The sequence below is a fragment of the Podarcis melisellensis genome, assembly GCF_964234715.1.
Source record: "Podarcis melisellensis genome assembly, chromosome: 10".
Lineage (NCBI taxonomy): Eukaryota > Metazoa > Chordata > Lepidosauria > Squamata > Lacertidae > Podarcis > Podarcis melisellensis.
In genome coordinates, this window is record NC_138542.1 from 2,429,129 (window position 1) to 2,444,519 (window position 15,391).

At 46.8% G+C, this 15,391-nt stretch overlaps 1 protein-coding gene across 8 annotated transcripts in view; it reads right to left on the reverse strand.

Annotated features, from left to right (window-relative positions):
* FRMD4A (FERM domain containing 4A) overlaps positions 1 to 15,391 on the reverse strand; it is a gene marked incomplete at its 5' end in the record, with an annotated part of 413,106 nt that overhangs the window by 179,635 nt on the left and 218,080 nt on the right. The window contains one exon of one of the 8 annotated variants that reach the window (XM_081927643.1): positions 11,567 to 11,695. The exons of 6 other annotated variants lie outside the window; for them this stretch is intronic. In XM_081927643.1, coding sequence (XP_081783769.1) covers positions 11,567 to 11,695 — 129 coding nt within the window. Of the gene's footprint in view, positions 1 to 10,660; positions 11,000 to 11,566; positions 11,696 to 15,391 lie in introns of those variants that run through there. One more of the 8 variants, XM_081927642.1, reaches the window with a different exon arrangement.

A 15,391-nucleotide genomic window follows, 5' to 3' on the forward strand; every position in this document is an offset into this window, starting at 1 on the left:
CATTTCTCCATCTCCATCTTTCCCCTTCTGTTTCCCCCCTCCCCAAACAAAAGAGTACTGATGGTTAACACCAACCCACCACTCAAAGCACAATGTCCCAGTCCGAGCTGCTTGCTTAAAGGCTACCAGCTGAACCATGTCTACACAACGCTCATTTGTAAATTGTGAAGATTTCAACCCCGCCAATCAAGTGATTTCCTAGGGCGACTCATTCCTGAAGCTTCCAGATAAAGCCAGTTTGCCCTAATTATACTGCACCACAAGGAGCCAAAGGCAAATTTATTAGCTATATGGTCAGCATTGTTTAAAATAACAACAAATAAGGGGAGAACTATATTAAAATTAGGGACGCAGGTGGCGCTGTGGGTTAAAGCCTCAGCGCCTAGGATTTGCCGATCGAAACGTCGGCGGTTCGAATCCCTGCGGCGGGCTGCGCTCCCGCTGCTCGGTCCCAGCGCCTGCCAACCTAGCAGTTCGAAAGCACCTCTGGGTGCAAGTAGATAAATAGGGACCGCTTACCAGCGGGAAGGTAAACGGCGTTTCCGTGTGCGGCTCTGGCTCGCCAGAGCAGCTTTGTCACGCTGGCCACGTGACCCGGAAGTGTCTCCGGACAGCGCTGGCCCCTGGCCTCTTAGGTGAGATGGGCGCACAACCCCAGAGTCTGTCAAGACTGGCTCGTACAGGCAGGGGTACCTTTACCTTTACCTTTTATATTAAAATTATGTAAGAGCATAATGTTCCCAGCAAAGACTCGCACACAAAATGATTAATGTTTGTGTGTCACATTATAAATACTGAACAATCAAGTATGTAGAGAGTCAATAATTTACTGAAATATATTGATTTTGCTTCTTCTAACAGCTTGTAGCAGAAATCAGAGCCTAATATTACCTTTTCCTGCATGTCCTCTGTTTCTCTGCCTCGTCTTCTCTCACGCACTTACACATGCATGCACATGGTGAAAATTGCTACTGATCTTACCACCTTGTGGTTGGTGTGGCTAAAACAAATGCTTGTATGTGTGATTGTGGTAAGAAAACTCTTCCTGTCTGCAAGAGCTCTCCCAGGGATTGCACCACAAACAGAAAACTAGAGCAAAGAAAGAGTCTCAGGCCAAAGACACTTGCTAGGTTAAACTAGTAGTTGCTGCTGCCTTAAAACAGTAGAAAGTTATAGAAAGGGAGAGAAACCTCAAGCTACACAAGGAAAGGGAAAAGGCCAAGCGTCCTTCCCAATGCAGTTCTTCCATTAGCATAGCAGACTTCCACTAGCACAACCAAACTTTCCCTCCGATCCTCTCCCCTGCACACCCTCAAATTCTGCCCTAGAGGGTTGGAGATCCTCCAGAGCAGATTCTGGGGAGGCAAGGAGAGGAAGAGGAAGTCCCATGGCACAAGATGAACTGCACGTGAGCAGTGTTGGATACGACCCATAGAAAGTAGGGTTCTGGAAAATGGGGTGGGGGGGAACATCCCTAGTCTATTCCAAATGTTTTGGTTTGACGCAAGACTAAGTATGGGCCAGAACTTAAACCCCACCCCTTGTTGGCATTCGCTGCATTCAGTGAGCATCATGACTGTCCTCCAAGCATCCATGATAATGTCAGAAGGGCTTCTGAGCTCTTCTTTCCAGAGGATGAATTATCAGGCTCTCCATCTCAAAACACGGCACAGCTTCAGAAACAGCATTCAATGCAGTGTGAGATGGGGCTGCCAGAAAAATAAGCTAGGAAAAACCCCAGGTGTAGGCGCCAACCTTCCACCTCAGGTGTTCTCACCCAATGTACACAATAAAGAAACAATAAAATCTGTTTCTATTTTGACACACTTTAAAACAAATGCATATAATTGTGTTTAATTGTTGCAACCCATACTGGGGCCTTAGGGCAAAGGGCAGGTTGTGACAACAGTAACAGTAATATAATTATCACCACCATAAACAATGGAGGTTAGAAATAAGAATGAGAACTGTGGGAGGGGGTGGGGTGGGGGAGCAGCTGAAGATACAACAAAAGCTATCTTGGGAATTCTCACTTCTCCAAATTTTGCGATGCAGTTTTCCAACAAAATCATGTGTACAAAATGCATATATAGGGGCAAGTGTGCCTAGAAATGCATATATTAGTAAAAATAAAATATAGAAATACATTATATTAGGAAATTTCCTGTACAAATGTTTAACAAAACTGCATACAAAAATATGTATATAAGCAGAAATGCACAATAAAATGATGGAGAATTCTTCTGAGGACTTATTTTTAAGTTGCAAACTGATGCTGAAATGTGGAGAACTGAACTTGGAAAAATGCCAAACTAAGTTAAACTGAAATGGATGAATCCATCCATCCCTACCTGCTATGGGTATTCTGTAGATGGGCCTTGGATGTGACCCAGCAAGGCTCTTCCTATGCTCTTAATTGAATAGGTTACCAGGGTTTTTCCTGGGCTTAACCCCAAAGACTTAAAGCCCTATGCAGTATTGGTCCTAGGTACTTACAGAAAAGCATCATCCCACTATTCCTCCTGGTACCTTAAGATGGCCATGAGTGAGGACTAGGCTAGTTGTGCCAACAGAGATGTAAGAATCCAGTTCTGTCCTCTTTAAACTTTGTAAGCAGAAGGTGTGTGGCTTGAGACCACAGCACAGGGGAGGGAACTGTAATTTGTCTCCCCAGCACTATTTTCATGCTGAAAACTTTCTCCCCGCCTCCCCCAAGCTATTTGTCCTGACTAGATAAACGTATGTGCATGCATTCATGCATCTCAGTAGTCACATCTAATTTGGTCTTAAGTATCTGATTTTTGTTGTCTTCATTTCTAGAGGTTCTGTGATTGATTAAAAGATCCAGGGACTTTCCCCCAGTGGTTCCCTCCTTTTGGAGATCCCCGACAGAAGCCCCGCTGGCAAGTTCATGCCAGACTTTTAGAAGCATAGTTAAAAGCAAGAAGGGATTGTTCTTGTTCTTTTTCCTGGTTCTGATTTCTGGGTGCTACTGTATTTTTCCTTGAGCAAGTGTGTGTGCTTCTTTGACAGTGAACTGCTTGCAGAGCCCACATGGCCACTAACGTGTCTTATGAATGCTACAAATAAATCAATCTGGCCCTGTTTGCAAAAGAACAAGGAAGGGATGGGGAGAACTGCAGGCAGCAGTGTGACTAACTACCCAATGTATTATATGCGTGGGATATCAAGCAACAGGTGCTGGATCAGGACTAACCCAAACAAAAGAGGATGGGGAAAACAAAGTGTCTGGAAAGCTACAAAGAAAGAGACCTGTTGGTGCTAAACAGATACTGTCTGCACAGGTGGGCCGATGTTTACTGCGCATCTTCCCCCACCCCATTTCAAAACACTGAAGGATGGCAAACACAGCAAGACATGAAAAGATGTTCTCGCTTGGTTACATTTTAAAGGGCAAACACATGCTGATGCTATAGGATGAAACAGTTGTTTCATTTGCAGATTTAGGGAGCCCAATTGAAAATGCTGCCATAAAGATTTTTGACTGCTGAGTTTTGTGCTGATTCTGAGCTCTCTTTGCTTGTCATGGCAGTTTTGTATAGCTGGCAGACTATACAAAAGCTCACTAAAAGCGTCAGTTCTGGATGGCATTTCTTTGCTATCTGACAGCAGCTCCTGGGTAGATAATTGTGAAATATTTCAAGTGCTCAGGATACAGGGGCTGTGCCAATTATTCTCCACTTTTACTTTCATGAAAAAACTATAAGATAGAGGTCTTCCCCATCTAGACCAAAAAATAAAACAAAAAATGTCAAAATATTTACTTAGTTTTATCCTGCTATGCATCATATCCCCCTCTACTGCTTTTGTGCCCCCCTCCACTGCCCAATCTCTCTCTCCCCCCCCCCAGCTGCTTCTTTCCTGGATTAGTCACCTGGGTGTCCACACCCCAAACCAAATGGAATGATGCCACACCTACACTGGCAGCCACAGTCATGAAAGAAGGAACATTTGACTACACAGTGATGTCACTTGGGAGGACAATGTACACAAAGAAGGAAGCATTTTCACAAATAATGCTGGGAGGCGAACAGTGAAGAAGAAGTGTTTTGGCACTGACAAGTAATGTTTGCAAAGTCATCACTATCACCACCATCATCATAAACTCCAATACTGACCACATAAATAGTCAAGTCAGAACACTCAAGAAATGAAAAGAAAATGCTATTTATTTAGGTTGAGATATTATTTAAAAGAGAAAAAAAAACTTACATTTTTGCTAGCCCAGTGTCAATTATCAGTGGGCACACAGTTATCAGAGGAGGAATGACTGCTGGGAGGCGCTCAGAAAGAAGAAATGCCACAGTGCATCTGCAGCAGGACGAGCGGACGCCCTCATCTGCTCCAGGTGCAACAAAACATGTCAGTCTCTACGGCCACAGAAGATGCTGCAACCTTCCAATGGTTTGACTTCACCCCCAAAGGCAGACTCCTCCATTGTCTCCCGAGACAGACAGATGCCAAGCACAGCCAGCAGTGAATGAGGAAACACATGGTCTGATACGGCTCCCTGGGTGACCTTGAGCTAATTATTTCACATGGTTCTTGTGAGGGAAGGAAAGGGGATAACCTGAAGTACATGGCCTGATGGGAGATGGTGTACAGAGTCCCCTCTACTACTATGCAGCAAGCATGCCAGAGAGAACATTAAAGAAACCTCCAGCGAGCACTCTCACTTTCATCTCACTTTTATCATGCACAGGGCTTTGTCTCTTTCCAATGTATAACACAATATGTGCATCTGGCAGTGCTCAGAAATCTGTGGACTTGCCTTGTAGCTTGCCTGAGAGTGGCCATGGCAGCAACAGCCCCTTGTTTAATGAGTGTCCTTACCCACAGTACCACTAAGTTACCAGACATGTAAAGTACCACTTCCTAGGTTCAGTGGTGGAGGAAGCCGCTTGGGCGTCAGGGGCGGGGCGAGGGTGGGGGACACCACAGGGCCTCCAGAGTCTGCCTACCTCCTCCCACTGAGCCCCCCCACAGCTGGGGGGGAGGCACTGGGTGGACTGCTTGGGCAGCGCAGAGCCTGCACACACCCAAGCCACCACGTCTCTCCCAGGAGAGGCGCATGGCTTGGGCGCACTGCAGGCCCTGAGGTGAGTGCCGCCCAGCATTTTGTCACCCCCCCAGTGGTGACACCTAGGGCAGCCTGCACCCACCTTCCTCTGCTCCTGCCTAGGTTGTCATTGAATGTAAGCCGCATTTAGCTAGCCTGCATCTAGTAGTCTAACAAAGTCACCCAACGCATCAAAAGAGCAAAATAAATCAGGTAACTGGCTGTCATGTTGTCAAGGAAATAAACGGCGTATCTGGATTAGGGACCTAGAATGTTTATATGGACAAAACCAGCACTTAGAAAACCTGCATCCCATGCTCAGGGAGGTGAACAGACAGGATATGCAAGGTTCAAAGTGGCTCACTGGCTCAGGAAGAGGGTTAATAATCAGAGCCTGATTTGATACCGGTAGAAGCTAACAAGGAATGAAATTGCTTGATTCATGAAAACGAAATGAGCAAATGCTCAGCCAAGGAGCTCCAGACATGAGAGTTGAAAAGGTTTCCAACAATATCTTCCTGCTTTGTTTTTGAGATGTTTCTGTGAAGCTGGGGCCAAGATAGGTGAATTTCAATTAAAACTAGGATGAAAGCTCTTGGAAGGGCTTTCAAAGAAATAAGAACGTTGATAGCAAAGAATTCCACATCTGCTGGCTGCAATCTCAGCCAGCAGCCTCACATACACATATGATCCACTCATGATCATGGGTGATAGTTCACTGCAAGAGACTTGTGAAAGCAATTAAGGACAGGTCCACAACAGGCCATTAGGTCCCTGTGGAAAAGGTTTGGCTAGAGAGGCAGCCTGGGAGCCCAGGAACCAGAGCCTCCCACAACTGCCTTGGTACAGGGTGTAGCATTGGGGTAGGAACAAGGCAAGGTGCTGCAACATCCCTCTTGTGGCTCTCACAGAGAGGAAAGGGCAGGCCAGAAGAACAGTGGGTCAAAGGGCCTTGTAGGCATGCCCCCTGTGAGGCACAGCTGAGACTTAAAAGCCAGCAGGGCAGGAGCAAGGAGTCAGCTTGGAACACTGCACAAAGAATGCTGCTTGGCACACAGAAGAATTAGATGTGAGAGAGTGTGGGAGAATGAGATTGAAAGCTTGCATGAGTAGGGGAGTGAGAGAGACTGGGAGAAAGCTTGGATCATGTGTACAGGGGAGCTTTACCTGGGGTTGAGGAGAAGCCCTGGCACAAGAGGGACCAGGAGGACTGGACTAGAAGGCCCTCCCTGGAGAGTGGGAGGAAGGTGGAAGGACAGGAAAGGAGTGTAGGGAAGACTGTAAGGAAGGACTCTGCGATAAGCTCAGTGGCAAGCCAGAGAAGTGTGTGTGCTGTAAAACCAACCAACCAACCAACCAACCAACCAACCAACCAAACCCTATGGATAAAAAACAACAACCAACCATAGGTGAACTCCTGAACTCCTTTAGGAAGTAGAACCCCACCAGGTGAATCCTGCAGGAAGGGAACACACTGCCATTCTGTGGGCTTCCTTTCCAAAATATATAATACTCCCATTCGTCAAAGCCCACAGGATCAATGGGGATGCTGTCTCTAATGCAGAACAGAGGTTGCAGACCCAAGCCTCAGTGCCATTCCCAGGTTAAAGATGAGATTAGCAGATGGTGTCCAGGACCTGTAGCAGACTTGCGAACTGCAAAGTAAGGCTTTTGAGCAGGAACTCAAAACAATATCAAACTTTTACTAGCTGATGCCATGCTCTCCCTAAAGAAGGCATTAATTTCAGCCACTACAGAACCACAAGTATATGTCCTCAGATTCCATAATGGAAGAAAGGTGATATATAAGCATAAAACAAGAAATAAACCAAAATTTCTCCTGCAACCTGAAACCTGAGGGATATAAGCACATCTCTTCTGCTGCTATTCTGCCTCTATTTTCACAGCCCATGTGCTGTCGTCTCTTTGAGAAATCTAAGATAGCCTTGGATACTATTTAAGTCACTAGCTATGGTCAAGCAGAAACAGAAAGCACAGAATAGGAAAAAATGGAGCCAGCAGTTGCCCATTTCCTCAGTTTCCCAATCAGATAGTGAACGAGAAAAGTAGAGCTGCAATGTTTACTCAATTAATAGTTTAGATTAATGAATTAAAAACTTTTTAACCAACTAATAAGATGCTACCAATTTATCAAGCAGATTTTTTAAAAAGTATTTTTCACACAGGTACTTATAAAAACTATAATTGGCAAATGCAATTTTGTAAGATGCATTCCCCTCTTCTCTTCCACCAGACGGTGTGCCTCTTATAAACTGATGCCTCCTATGGTGCACTTATGTACCATCTGAAAACAAATAAAAGCATCCCTCTTGATTTAGGACTATTGTTTTTAATCACATGCAAGTTAGAACATGTTTAACCAATCACTCAGTCGATTAAAGCTCTTCTGATTTCTTTATTCAGGAGACAGCCCAGGGCGGGGAGAGGGGAGAAGAAGAAGAAGAAGAAGAAGAAGAAGAAGAGGAGGAGGAGGAGGAGTTTGGATCTGATATCCTGCTTTATCACTACCTGAAGGAGTCTCAAAGTGGCTAACATTCTCCTTTCCCTTCCTCCCCCACAACAAACACTCTGGGAGGTGAGTGGGGCTGAGAGACTTCAGAGAAGTGTGACTGGCCCAAGGTCACCCAGCAGCTGCATGTGGAGGAGCGGAGACTCGAACCCGGTTCCCCAGATTACAAGACTACCGCTCTTAACCACTACACCACACTGGCTCTCACTGGAGATGTCCTCAGAGGTAAAAACCAGGCTGCTCTTTTTGAACCATCCCTAGCAGGTGAACAGGCTGCATGACTGATTGCTTCTCCATTTAAAAACCATCCCTGCACATACAGAAAATAGCATGTTGGAGAAAGTTAGGTTGGCATGCCAGCTTTCTATGTGCAAGGATATGTCCCCCCCCCCATTAAATTAGCCTTCAAATGGGAACTCCTACCCCTCACCTGAAACCAGAAGTGATGCAGTCCAGGAAAAGCTCCACTGCTTAATTCTGCTGACTGTACAAGCTGGTGTTAACTTAATATGCAGTTGGTAAGGCTTAATTGTGCTGTGTGGTAAAAGTAACTTGTGATGGATAGCTGATTTCCCACTATTGTGGTTTGTGAAAATTTGCACAGAGTAATAGTCCAGCACTTCCAGGAATTGTGGAGTGGGATACTCACACAATGGATATTTGCAGAATTCACATGTTACGAAGGTTTGAAAAATTACACTGACTTGTGATCACAAACACAGCAACCCTATAGAGTTTTGCAGAAACACTTTATATTGCAGTCTATTACCCTACAGAGAAACAGCAAAGGTTCTCTAGAGAGAAACATGGTTTTCTTTACCATTAAAACTATTTTAAAACTAGCCCCCAGAGTTTACATTCAGCAATATTGCACATTACCAAACACTGGAGATTTGGAAGCATGGGATATTGTCCTCCCAACTGTAGCTTGTGAACAAATTAATAGTGATGCCACAAATATGAAACACAGTGGAGCCACAAGAACTGTTCCTTGTTTGATACTTGCCAGTCCCTGCCACCACTGACTTCAGCAAGCTACTGGAGGTCCCAATTTGCACTTTATTTGGCAAGCATTTTTGCAGCTGTAAGCTACACTCAGCGTGAAATGGAGACGCATACTTGTAAACATGCAAGAACATATGCTGGACACATGCAGGGAAGTCCTGATTAGCCACAGCTGCCTGATGCATGCCCACTCCATTGCCCCAGGCGCATGCCTCTGCACACATACACTTGTGGCAAAAAGAGTGAACCACCCTTAAAAGAGATGGCACTGCTTTTTATGCCTGAATGGCAAAACTGGTCCACAGGTGACACGCCTCTCTTCTTTTTGAATGGGCCTTGCAAAGTGAGAGCCTTTCAACTTGAGAAGCAGCAAAGTGAACTTGGGGCGCTTGGCATGTAGCTTGCCGAGCTAAGCCTGCTCTGAGCTAAGCTCCATCACCAGCTCTGAGCCCTCCCTGCGCCTGTTTCTGAAAGGTTGATTCAGGAACCATAAGGATACTTTTCCATAATAGTAGAAACTAAATCCTGACAAACTGATGCTGAGCCTACTTGATAACACCAGTTTGCAACAATGCAATTGTGCACATCACACAAAGAGTTAAACTATTTTGGAACCATGGCCTGAATAGCAGTAGCTGAGGCAGACTAATGGTGTCACTCTTCAACATGATCTGCAACATATTTTCTGGAGCAAGTACCTTGTGCCAGAAAAGGTTAGAACAAGTAGCTACAAACTGCTCTTCTGCAGCCAGAACAGAAACAATATTGCCGTGGTCAGCAGTCTATATGGGTTCAACTAGTGTGAAGTCAGCTATTCACAGGGCAGCCTGCCTGTTGGGCCCTCTGCCATCCTGACAGTACGGATAGGAAAAATAACCACCCATGTCGTTTTACTCTTTGGTGCTTGGTTAGGGGTCGGGATACAACACTGGCATACAATCAGACATGACACATTTCATGAGAAATATTGTGGGTAGGGCGCTACTCCAGTGTGAATCCAAATTAAACCTGGTGCAATGTAATTCTGGTTAAACCCCTTACCATGCTGCCGAAGGTGGAGCTCAGACAGGTTCGGTGGATTCTCACTATCAGTGTTGGCCCTTTCAAAGTGCACATACAGACTGCAAATATATACACACACAACCTCATACAGTCAAGCTAGACAACACCCCTTTCTCTAGTTTTCAAAAATAATTGTCTCCGTTATTTGTACTTGTTCATTTCTACAGTTCATCCTTTATCTATTTTGTTCCTTTAGGGTAGCCTCTGACTGCTTCGGAAAGAGTGCTGCTGGATCGTTTGCTTGTCTGCATGTGTTTTATTAAAGCACTGCCAGTACTATTAATAGAAACAATTGTTTCTTTTGGAAATTTTGCATGGATGCTGCAATCTACTTTTCTGCTTTCCCCACTCAGCAGTGAACATGCTTAATAACACAATCAGGGAAGTCATCTCATATGGATTCATTTGCAGCATGGGAGAGAGAGAGAGAGAGAGAGAGAGAGAGAGAGAAGCAAAGATCTCAAAATAATGGGAAACTGATTGATTTACTGAATGTGAAGCAACTTGCCAGCAAGAGAATAGGAGAGCCTAATGTTTGAATGAAAACAAAAAATATTCCAGAGGTTTCACCTTTTACAAGCCTCAAGCTGTGCATTAAACAGGCTGCATCCATTTAGAGTGCAAAGGAACAGCTCCATATTAGCAGATCCTAGTAAAAGGCTCCCAGACTTGTTTGAATTTAGATAATTCCTTGTACCTTTCTCCTCGCACCCCCAGCCACAACCCCAGCACACCCAAAGCCAGTCCACATTGCTTTCCCTCTCTCAGCTCCTGCAACCTAATGGTTTTCCGAAACCTAGGCATTAAAAACGTATTTTTTAAATGGGAAGCGATTCCATGTTATAATGAGATCCTAGAAAAATGGCATCATAAAGCAGCTACAGTTTGTGCTTCCCTTCAGCCCCCCCTTTTTTTAAGGAAAAGGAAAATGCTGCATGTTCTCAATGGCTTCCCCCCTTGATGGAAACAAAGACTCGCGTTACCTTTCCCTCCACCTCAACAGGAGCAGCGGCGGCGGCGGAGCAATTCAGATTTCAATCCCACTCTTCCCAGAAAGAAAGCATCCCCTTAAATCCAGTTTCCTCGGGCCTTTGGCCTAACAGACAGAGGCGGCGGAGGCGGCGGCATCCATTTGTGAGGACTTGCTGGCATGGAGGCGCAGCCCTTTCTCTCGCTCGCTGCTGCTCTGCCCGCGTCTGCCAGGAGCGCTTTCCCTAGGCGACCACATCCCCGGCCCCGACGCCGCCGCTGCCGCTAACGGTCTCTCGGAGAGAGCGAGCCTGGCTCGGCTCCAGAGCGCGCCGCCGCCGCCGCCTCCATCCTCCGCAGCTCGCAGCCGGCCGGCCGGGGGGCGAGACGCAAACGCACAGGGCGGGCGGGCGGGAAGGAGGGAGGGAGCGAGGGAGGGAGGCAAGAGGCGGCGGCGGCCCCGCGCTCGGAGAGCGGCTGAGATTCTGCGCGCGTCCCGCTGCGTCCTGAGGCGGCTCGCAGAACTCGCCGGCGGGCGGGCGCGCCAGTGCCGGGCTCTCTCTCGGGCCCGGCGGGGGCGCCCAGGAGGCCGCGAGCAGCGCCGGGCCGGAGCGGAGGGAACCGCGAGGCGCCAAGAGGCGCGCTCCTTGCCTTTCAGCGACAAGAGCACGGATGAAAGAAGGCCGGGTTCTGGCACGGGAGCAGAAAAACAAAGCAAGGCCACCTTGGCGTGCTGCTCTGCCCTCGGCGTTCCGGCGCAGGAGCTGCTCCGCGTCAGGCAAAGGAAGGAGGGCTCGGCCGAGTCCCCCGCGGCTCCTTCCTTCCCGCACAGACACTCCAGGCCTCCCTCGCCCCCGCGGCCCGTCGGCTAGATGCGAGCTCCCCCTGGCCAGGGCGGGCGAAGTCTCCCGGCTTTTTGCCTCGGTAACCAAAAGGGGCTGGTAGGTAGGAAAACCCTCGAAATGCTCTTCTGTCCGAGAATTCGTGTTCTCCCAGACAAGCAGCCGCAGGAGCTGGAAAATACCAAGGGCGGGAAGCCCTGGCCACATATGGCGGCACTACAGTTCCCATCCCCCCTGCCAACCATTCTTGCCACCCAACTCTTTGTGGCTATGAAGAGTTGAGGTTTCAAGACATGTTGAAGCAAACATATAAGCAAGTTTGCTGAGTGTGAAAAGCAACTCAGATTTCTGTCAACCAGAATTAAAAAACAGCCTCGCTGATACGTGAGGGACTGATACCACCTGTACCTGTATCTTGACTCTTTTTCAAGGTAATGCATCAAATTCTCATAGCCAGCTCAGCAGTCGGGTATGAGAATCTGAGGCCATCTTAAAATGCAAAGGCAAGTGAGATTTGTGGATAATAAACTTGACATGGTGGCGAGTTGATGGATTGTGGGGATGGATTGTGGGGATGGATTGTGGGGATGGATTGTCTTTGCAGAGGTGGTAGCTGGTCTTGTAAATGATTTTATAGGGCAAAGTTAAAACTTCCAAAGCATGGACATCGGCTGCAATTCTAGAGCCAGACCTCAGTCATAAAATAGGTACAGCAGTAACCAAGGAAAGAGAACGTCAAACCATGTGGAGAGAATTCATCCTTCGCTGGCAAACAGAGCCTGTCCCTGCATATTTGGGCCTATGGCATAAGGCTTCCACATCACAATATGACTTGAATACATACTTGAGATTCAGCAATTGTCTAGAAATCAGCATGTTCAACCTTTTGAACACATACTAAAATAATTACTGTATTGGCAAAACCAAAAGGACAATATTGGGGATGTGAATAAAACCCGTACCTGGTAACACAATGATCCCCTTTTAGCATCTGGTCCTTGTCTCCCTTTGCCCCACCTTTGGGGTCAGTTTTCTGGTCACGTTGGAGGGAGATAAAACATTGGGTCATGCAGATGATTTCTATTCCAGGCTGCCCACCCACTGCTGCAAGCGCAGCTCATGCACCCATTCTGCCCCACTTGCTCAGCCATGCTGCTGCACCGTCCCACTCACTCAACCCCGGCCACCACCACAAGTCCAGAGCCCCCACCTGCTTCCACCCATCACCACAAGCTCAGCTTGCTCAGCTGCTGCCTTTCTTGCTCCCTTCACCCCATGCCATCTCCTTCCTTGCTCCCTCACCCCCCAACCTGCTCGCTCACCTTGCCTGCCTCAGCCTGGAGCATGTGTAATCCATTGCCAGTGGGACAACAGACTAATACAAATAGTACAGAGAGAAATATAATAATGTATTCAGGAAGATTCTAAAAGCACCAATCGTAAATCTTAAATGCTGAAGTTTTGCTTCATGTGTAAAATATTTTCTGTTCTTTGTGTCATGTCTGTAATCTAGATTACGGTAGTTCTAGAGCCTGCTGTCCAAAAGGGGTTGCAGTTACTTGATAGGCATTTGAAAATCCTCTCCTTGATTAAGTCATCCATTACCTTTTCTCTCTGTGCTGAATGAAGAAAGAAGCTATGACTATGACTTTGCTATATGCTCACCCACAATGTCATTGCCCCCATTGCTTGCACAGCCTACTTCTGCTCTCAGATGGACCCATTGCAGGGTAATGCAGAATCAATCGGCAATGAACTTTTTTGTAAAAAAAAACACAACCCCACAATTTTTATTGCTTTTTGAACAAATACAATAACCATTAAACATTTATCTAGCAGTACCTCGAATGGTGTGTGTTTTATCCATTGTCTCTAGACCTACACTTAAGCATCCAGCATTCAAACATTCAAATGTAACCTCTCCACTGAGAATATTGAGCAATTGGTACTGCATAAGAAGGTCTTGATTTTGGTCATTAACATAGCTAAAGAAAGGGATCCACGTTTCTCTATACTTTATGCCTTCAATTGCCCTCCTGTGTCTAATGCAGGCTTCCTCAACCTCGGCACTCCAGATGTTTTGAGACTACAATTCCCATCATCCCTGACCATTGGTCCTGCTAGCTAGGGATCATTGGAGTTGTAGGCCAAAAACATTTGGAGGGCCAGAGGAAGCCTGGCTGAGTGAGACTCTCAGACATTGCTGTATCCCAGATATTATTTCCCCCTATGTTCAGGGGTATTTCAGCCTGGTTCTTCCATTGCTGAGCTATCACTAATTGTGCTGCGGTCAGTAAGAAGCCTACTAGTTCACTGTGGCACAGGGTGGAGCCAACGTCTATGTCTAAAGATTATTGGGACTAAGGAGAATTTGGAGAAAAGGGTTTGCCTGTAATTGCGGATATAATGGAAATTACTCTCTTCCAAAAGTTTTAAACATAAGGGCATTCCCACCAAACATGAAGAAATGAACCAAGCTTTCCACAGCCCTTCCAATATAAAGGGGAAAGGGAGGGATTACGTTTTGCCAGCCTGACTGGCATCCAGTGCCATCAGAGGATGACCTTGAGGGAGGCCTCTTGTTAGCGAGCTGAGATGGTTTAGAACGGGGAGTAGTCCAGTGCCTTTCAGTTGGGTGGCCTAAATCTGATTCCTATACAATTTGAAGGCTTCTAGCACCCGCACCTGCACTTCCTGATCAAATAAGGTAAAGGTAAAGGTACCCCTGTCCGTCAGGGCCAGTCGTGTCCGACTCTAGGGCTGTGCGCCCATCTCACTTAAGAGGCCGGGGGCCAGCGCTGTCCGGAGACACTTCCAGGTCACGTGGCCAGCGTGATGAAGCTGCTCTGGCGAGCCAGCACCAGCACAGCACACGGAAACGCCGTTTACCTTCCCGCTAGAAAGTAGTACCTATTTATCTACTTGCACTTAAGTGTGCTTTCGAACTGCTAGGTGGGCAGGAGCTGGGACCGAAAGACGGGAGCTCACCCCGCCACGGGGATTCGAACCACCGACCATACGATCGGCAGGTCCTAGGCACTAAGGCTTTACCCACAGCGCCACCCGCGTCCCACCCTATCCTGATCTAATAGATTGCTGTAAATTTGGGAAGTGGCACCTTTCAGGGCATATGCTGGCCTGCTGCATAAGGATTCAAACAAGGGAAGTGTCTGTAGGCCCTCTGTGCAAAAGAATGAGCCTGAGCTACCTGAAACCAGGTAGTATGAGTATCTTTTAATATACCTTGCAATTTCTCTTGGAAAATTATACGGATTGTGTAAATGTCTAAAGGTAAAGGTATCCCTGCCCGTACGGGCCAGTCTTGACAGACTCTAGGGTTGTGCGCTCATCTCACTTTATAGGCCGGAAGCCAGCACTGTCCGGAGACACTTCCGTCTCAATCCTTGAACAGTAGATAGTTATTTGTGTATCTAAAAGCTGGATGATCCAGGAATGGGACCACTGGTGAAGGGCCACTGTTTTGCTCCATGTTCTCCACACCATCAGTACTGATCTAGTAAATGGATTGTCTATTTTCCTTACCTCCTTCAAGGACAAAGGTAAGAAGGGGCAGCCTCTCATTGAAGGTGTCAAAGGGACCATGTCAAGTTGGACCCAAGGGTCCTGTGTTCTTCTGCTGAGCAATGGGATCAAGGATTTGATTTGAAAAGCAGCATAGTTACAGCAGTAAATTACCAAAAACTAAAGTTTCCTGTGAAGCCAAATTTCATCCCTACCCCACTGAGGAGGCTGCCTGTTGCCACCTCCATGATTCCTGTGCTCTAACATGATCTCCTTCCATTCAGTCTCCACTGGGGGATCCTGACATGCTGCCTCAACATCAGATATGAGCTGAAGACTCAGCTGTGAGAACCGTTTGACAGTGGAATGGATTTCCTTAGA